Raw genomic sequence first — 7,414 nt, 5'->3', positions numbered from 1 at the left:
CACCCCAGTGTGCACACACATCACTCACCCCAGTGTGCACGCACATCACTCACCCCAGTGTGCACACACATCACTCACCCCAGTGTGCGTGCACCACATCACTCACCCCAGTGTGCACACACATCACTCACCCCAGTGTGCACGCACCACATCACTCACCCCAGTGTGCACACACATCACTCACCCCAGTGTGCACACACGTCACTCACCCCAGAGTGCACACGCATCACTCACCCCAGTGTGCACGCACCACATCACTCACACACACTGCATCGTTCATCCCAGTGTGCACGCACCTCATCGCTCACCCCAGTGTGCACTCACCACATCACTCACCCCATTGTGCACACACATCACTCACCCCAGTGTGCACGCACATCACTCACCCCAGTGTGCACACACTGCATCGCTCACCCCAGTGCGCACACACTGCATCGCTCACCCCAGTGTGCACACACATCACTCACCCCAGTGTGCCCACACATCACTCACCCCAGTGTGCACGCACCACATCACTCACCCCAGTGTGCACACACTGCATCGCTCACCCCAGTGCGCACACACTGCATCGCTCACCCCAGTGTGCACACACATCACTCACCCCAGTGTGCCCACACATCACTCACCCCAGTGTGCACGCACCACATCACTCACCCCAGTGTGCACACACTGCATCGCTCACCCTAGTGTGCACGCACGACATCACTCACCCAGTTTGCAGACACCACCCACCTGCATCCACCCAGCCCTGAGGCGGCTGCCTGTCCCCTCCCCTCTGCCTCCTTAGGAAAAGGAGGCCCATCCCAGTGGGGTCGGAGGGTGGGGTAGGCAGGGTGTGAGTCTACAGGGTCCTCAAGATCGGCTCTCACATTCAGGAGGGGCTGCAAATTAGACATTTGACTTTATTTCCAAGTGAAACTTTCAAGCAGGCACAGAAGCACAGCACCAGGACTGAAAGAAGATGCTCAACACCCAACATGGAATAGCATTGTAACACCACACTGCCCGGCATGTAGCAGGAATTCATATTTTCTCTAACACCAGTAATTAAACAAGAATGTTGTGTTGTATATTTGTGTTAAAGTTGTTCATTGGTTCCATGTAAACATTTAACATAACGCTTTCCCCACCCCCCACTTTTTTTTTTTTTTTAAATAAATGGGAGCTTCAACCATGGGGAGAGGCACTGGCTTCTCTAAGCCTCCCCTAGGCCCTGCTCTGGCTGGAGGTCAGAGGGCCATAGGTGCACTCTTCATCACTTTCAGACTCTTCCTCACACTGCCCCGTTCCATGTGTGGCCAGGAGAGTCAGAGGAGAGGGTGAAACACAGAGCAAATGGAAGCCTTATCATCCCTTGGGTTCGGGGAGGCTGAATCTGGTCCCACAATCTGAGCCCAGGCGGGGCGCTGGGATGCACGTGACTCAAGAGAGCCGGCAAATGCAGGCAGAGCCAGTGATCGCGGATAAGGACTGCAGCTCTTCCGGGGCTGGGGAGGCCTCGCCCAGGAAGGCTGGAGTCTTGTCACTTGAGGACATGTCACCAAGGATTAAAAATAGGTATGTTTCAAAGACCAAAGCAAGAGCACATTTAATTCCAACAAATTCAAATCCAGGCCTGTCTCCCCTGGGTTGTCGCTGGGGGGCACCCTGGGCACCACATCCTGGTGGTCTGGCTATGCTGAGTAACTGCAGAAGTGCTGGCCACAGGCTACCCCCTCCCTCAGGAGAAAGTGTGCCCAGCCCTCTCAAACGGTCACATGGTATCAGTCCATGGACAGTGAGTGGCCCCGTGTGCACCATTGACCGTGGGAGCACTGCACCAGGGGGTCACAATAGCTCTGGCCACAGTGTATCATGCAGCCCACAGGGCTGCTGTCCTGACCTCTCTCTCTGTCCTGCAGTTGGCCTGGGGTTAGTTTTTCAGTGCCTCAGGGGTGATATTAAAAAGCATTTGGCCGCTGAGTGAGCACTTGCAACAGTGGCCAGACCACGCCCTGTATGTGACAAGTAGCCCAGTCACACTTGTGACTGATGGGCCTTAGCCGGGCCCGGCCTCAACACTCCTGGGCTCCCAATGTCTCACTGCTCTTTAGCTGGAGAGGACCTGCTTAACTGCAGCGGGGCACTTGGAAAGATCCTGGGCTTTGGTGTCCCACAACTCTGGGTTGGAATCATGCCATTGACCAATGCTACTTGATCTGCCTGTGTTTCTGTCTCTCTGTCTCTAAATTGGAAGCCATGCCCCTCTAACTGGATTGTAGGAAATAACATGCAGTGATGGGTGTGGCGTGCAGCCTGCTCCTTCCCTCTACTCCCCAAGGGTTTTGGAATAAGCCAGCCTCCTCCACCTTTCTAATCTCCATCAATCTCTGCAGTCACCTGCCCGCCTGTGCTCCTCTGGCTCACTGCTGTTGTTTTCTGTTGACTCTGGATTACTTTTCCCCTTGTCTCCTTTTCATCACCTCCTTGCACCCCAACAACCCTCCCAGGCTTTCCCGTTGTGCTCAAATCCCCATTTCCTTAGCCTTCCCTGGCAGTTGAGCTCAGTGGTGTATGCTTTGGTTGGGGGGTGGGGAGGGAGAGCAGGCTCCCTTTCCTCCTCCAGGCTGGCATGCAGATAGAATCAGTCCTTGTTGTGCCCAGGGGGATGCAGGACCTCTCATGTGGAGCCCCTTTGGCCTGCCTCCCCAGCCCCGCAGGCAGGTACTACCTGCACCCACACTCTGCCACGCTCATGCCCTCGTAGTGGTACTTGAGGGTGGGCACTCCCATGTCATCCTTGTAGAGGATGGAGATGGGGCTCAGTTTGGTGGGCACACAGCAGGCTTTGCCCACCTTTGTGGGGAACTTGAGATGCACCAGGGTCTGCACGATAGCGTGTTTCGTCGGCGTCACATCGTCAGCCAAGGGGAAGAAGCAGCCACCCTTACACTCGTAGGCTTCGTACTCCTTGGGCGCAATGATCCAGCTGTTCCAGCCGATGTCCTCGAAGTTTACCCGCAGGGAGGTCTTCTGACAGTGGCTGCCAGCCCCGGTGCTCCTTTTCCGCCTGGCTAAAGTCGACCCCACAGCCACGTGGCCATCTGCGTCCTCCTCGTGGCTGCTCTCACCTGCCTCTGTGGAGCCCTCCTTGGACAGCTTCTTGAGCACACTCTCTTGCTCATGGCTGATCATCTCCCTGAGCTCCAGCCTGGTCTCCTTGGTCCCACTGCTGTGGTCATTGGAGAAGACAACAAAGAAGGGCAGGTTTCTGGAACCTGGGGGGACACTGATGTCCAGCTTGTCACAGCCCTTCCTGTGGCTCTCCACAGTCACTTCCAGCTTATTTTTGCTCTTGGTGGAGTCAGACCGGACCCAGCGCTTCACGGCGCTGGACACTTCCAAGGTCTCCCAGCCCTCATCCCGAATGTCCTGGGACACCAGGAAGGTCTTGGTCTCCGCAGCACTATCCCAGGCATCTGTTCCATCCAGAACATCATAAATGACCATGCTTCCTTTCAGGTCGTGAGAGTGGTCCATGTGATTTTGACAGGAGACATAGAGTCGGAGCTCAGCTCTGGTGATCTGCTCGTGCCTGGGAATGGAGATGTTGAAGAGCAAGATGTGCTTCTGGAAGGGGAAGTCCTCCGTGGCAGTTATGGAGATGGCATCTGAAATGCAAACACACCTGGTGGGCATCTGCCGAAGGGTCTGTTTCCATGACACTGAAGCTGAGTCTCAGGGTTTAGACAGAAGAGCATCTGGGATAACAGTTTTGGTCTGTATTATCTCTATTTGGTTTCACCCAAGCCCTTAAGGTATAAGAGTATTTTCAAAGGTACACTTAAGATCTTCCAAAGAAAAGCAAAGGCAGGAGATGCCTCTAATTGGGATTGACAGTTCCTACTGTTTATTGAGCATCTACTGTGTGCCAGGCATTACACTGGGAGCTTTGCAGTGTAAATTTCACCTTAATCCTCGCACTCACCCTGGGAGGATCTAATTATTATTCCACATTTGCAGATGTGGAGACTGGGATTCAAGGCAGTTAATTGCCAAAATGCACGCAGCTAGTTAAGTATCCTGGGACTTACTAGCACACAGCTAGTGAGTACATAAAGAAAACAGCAAAACTCACTGTCAGATCCTGAGTGAAGATCCTGAGTACATGAATTTAAAGGCAAGATCCTGGGTGGGGACAGTGAAATCCCAATATTAAGACAATATCAAAAATCTCAGCCTCTAAACAGTGTATGCATCATTTGAAATTGTAATTTCTGAACAAAGCGTAAGTGATTAATTGGTTTTAGTGTTTCAGGAAAAAAATGTATTAGCTTCAATTGCTTTGTCATGTCAAGCAAAAATGGGCCTTGCCTTTTAGCCACATAGTTAACTCAATATCCCATTTATCCTGGGCTGACACTTTGTCGTTAGCACACTCCTGCTATACCATGGCTGGTTCACAGACAGGGAAAAGAGGTTGCATTTTCTGGGCACTTGCTATGCGCCCACATGTGTGGAGACCCGGTGCTATAGGGAAACCTAGCTGGCAGGTTTTGAAGTGCCAGTCCTGCCTCTGCAGACTGGTTAGCTCTGGCCTGGATGTGGTATGGAGCCAGGCCCCTAAGCCATTTGCAAGTCTCAGACCCAGGAGGGGAGAGGCTCTGTGCTCCTGGACATTCAGAGGGAGACGGCAGCAGCAGGAAAAGCCGGCTGTGCAGACGGACAGGCCTGGGTCAGAATCCAGCGGCTTAACACTTCCTAGGTGACATGGGTGGGAACCCTTGGTGGCTGCAAGTTTTGACTGAACAGTTTCACTGTTCAGAAACTTATTTCCCCCTGCATCATGTGAGCTTGACTGAGTTAGGACATAGGTCCTAGGTCCGTGTTTGTTATCTTCTAGTCCTTCTAAATCAGATACATTTCTATTTAAAAACAATTAGGTTCTCTTTCAACACTTCTCTGTCAAAGAATTTCATCTGATTTTTAAAACCCTTTCACAAGAAAGGAATAACTGTGCTTTCAAAGTTTAAAAATATACCAGTTAGTTGGAGGTGAAATAGGTTGTCTGTTCTGTTTTGAAGTAGGAAGGGGACAGGAAGGGAAGGGGAAAAGGAAGAGAAGTGAATCAGAGGGGAGAGACGGAAAGAAGAGGAGAGTAAACAGAAGGGGTGGAAAAAAGGGAGCTGGCATCCCTGTGCACCTGCTGTGTGAAATGTGGCACACAGCCTGGGGAAGGTGAATCCTTCAGAGCAGAAGCGCCGAGTAGAACTCTCAGTGACCATGGAAATGTTCTGCAGTCTGCACTGCCTGATAGGGAAGCCATTAGCCACACATTTGAAAGGAAGCTGGTGAGGCTAAAGAACTAAGTTTTAATTTTATTTCATTGTAACTAATTTAAATGGAAGCTTGAAGAGCCTCCTATGACCAGCGGCCTCCACCCTGGTGAAAGCAGCTGTGGACCTGTGAGTCCTACCCCAGCGCGTCCGGTGCAAGCGGAGACCCTACCTTCCATGCTGAAGCTCCGCACGATGTTGGACGCTGGCGTAGTCGACTTATCAGACGTGTACCTGTTGTACAGATCGATCATGTACTGCGGTGGCTCCACCCTGGTTTTGTCCTGCGAAGGGACCCCGCTCAGGTTAAGGTTGCGCAAGAAATCCACCTTCATGTTCTCCAGAAACATCTTCAGGTTGAAAGTGTGCTCTGGCAGCTCACCTCCAGGCACCCCCAGTGGGTTGTGGGCGTTTCCCCCAGCAGACCCTTGCCCCCAGCTCTGCAGTGGCTTCCCCTGCAGGGAGCCGGACAGCAGGGACAGCAGGGGCAGGGCCACCCATAGTGCCCCAGGACACATCTTGGGCCCACGCAATCACCCAGAGAGGAGACTGCAGGCGGCCGTACTGTGTTAGCGGGCACGGGGAGGAGCCGGGAAGGAGCGGGCCGGCATCTCCCTGCTGTTTGCTCTGAAGGAACCGTCCTGGCCAGCGCCCACTTTCGCCCGCTGCCGGGCTGGATTGTCCTCCACTTGTGCTTATCTGGTCCTCGATGCCGCGCTCCGACGTCTTATCTGAGGGAGCCTTCCGTTAATGAAGGCTCTATAAACATCTGACAAACACACAGGGCATGTGGGAAGGACACGGCCTACTGTAAGGAATCTGTGCTTGTCCAGGGGGTTATTGCCCCCTAATTAGGATCCTTTCTCATTTCCTTGCCAGGGCTCTTCAGAAGAATCTCCAGGCAGGGTGACATATGCTCCATCTCCTGGGCCACAGTAGTGAAGAATCCAGGAAACAAGACCAAGAAGCCCTCCAAATATAGAAAGGACAGCGCAAGAGCACAGTGAACTGTGGGGGCTGGGGAGATGGGGAGAGTGTGGGGACCACATCAAGGCTCAGAAGAGGCCTGCTCCTTACAGAGTCGGAACCTGCGAGCAAGGCTCCCTGCTCTGTTGGTGGGATGCATTGCTGAGCATTAGAGATCACGAGTGAATATGGCTCTCGTGCAATTTAGTGTGGTGATAAGTCAGACTAGACAGAGGCTGGGATCTCAGCTCCCTCACCGATTCCCTGCAAATGTCACCTGGAACAAGTCACCGCACTCTACGAGCCTCCCATTCAGAAGATAGTTGTAGGGGTTAAGAGGATGCTGTGCCCCAGGCTGGCTTGGTGGCAGCATTCTGGATGCCCCTTCTCCAGCCCACACCTGATTGAGCTGGAGCCCCGGGTTCCCCCAGCCTGCTCTGTCAGAGCTCCACAACACACTGCAGCCTGCAGGGAGCTCCCCACATCCCTGCATCCCAGCTCTGGCACTGGCCTGTTGTGGGGTGGTCTTAGCTCACATTGACTTGGCAGCCACCTGGCCCACACTCATCAGCAGGGAGAACCACGCAATCTGGTAGAAAGGGGAGTAGGTGAGTTGTTCTGAGACTGGTACATGCCAAGAAGATGATCCCCTGGCCTTTGGAGGCTGACAAGCTGTGGCCCAGGAAAGGGCCCTAGGGACTGTGTTAAGAGCAGTGTGTCCACACTTAGACTCTGTCCATTTCCATCATGTGTGGCTTTGAGTACAGCAAAGAAGGAGCATGGTTAGAAATACTCCAGGGTATGCTGTGCCTGGTGGTTTACTCTGGGGAAGATGCTCCATGCTGGTGAGGCTGTCGGGGAGAGGTTGCAGAGAGCTGAGCAGGTTTAGTGGGGTGCAGGAGGGGCCACAGCATGCTGTGGTCAGATTGCAGAGGAGGATGGGTGAAATCAGGAGCCCCTGAATGGCTGGGCCTGGACAGAACTTGCTATCTCTGTCCTTTGATGACATGGGCCAGGGGAAGACGGGAAGCGTGCTGCTTCAGAAATGCTGCTTGGGAAGAGGACTGGAAGTGCGCTGGGCTTTGATCCAGCTCAGCGCAAGAATTCCATGGGGCAGAGAAAAGATGAATAAA

At 53.2% G+C, this 7,414-nt stretch overlaps 1 protein-coding gene across 1 annotated transcript; it reads right to left on the bottom strand.

The window, feature by feature from the left end:
- Positions 1 to 805: 805 nt before the first annotated feature.
- GDF2 (growth differentiation factor 2) lies at positions 806 to 6,048 on the bottom strand. Its single transcript, XM_050802706.1, has 2 exons — positions 5,488 to 6,048; positions 806 to 3,650 (listed from the first exon to the last, which is right to left on the bottom strand). Exons 1-2 carry the CDS (start codon positions 5,831 to 5,833, stop codon positions 2,707 to 2,709), a joined length of 1,290 nt encoding a protein of 429 aa, XP_050658663.1. The 5' UTR covers positions 5,834 to 6,048; the 3' UTR covers positions 806 to 2,706.
- Positions 6,049 to 7,414: the final 1,366 nt, after the last annotated feature.

The sequence above is a fragment of the Macaca thibetana genome, chromosome 9 (assembly GCF_024542745.1).
Source record: "Macaca thibetana thibetana isolate TM-01 chromosome 9, ASM2454274v1, whole genome shotgun sequence".
NCBI lineage: Eukaryota > Metazoa > Chordata > Mammalia > Primates > Cercopithecidae > Macaca > Macaca thibetana.
Note: the sequence above shows the minus strand (reverse complement) of the source record. Positions and strands in the feature narration are given on the sequence as shown.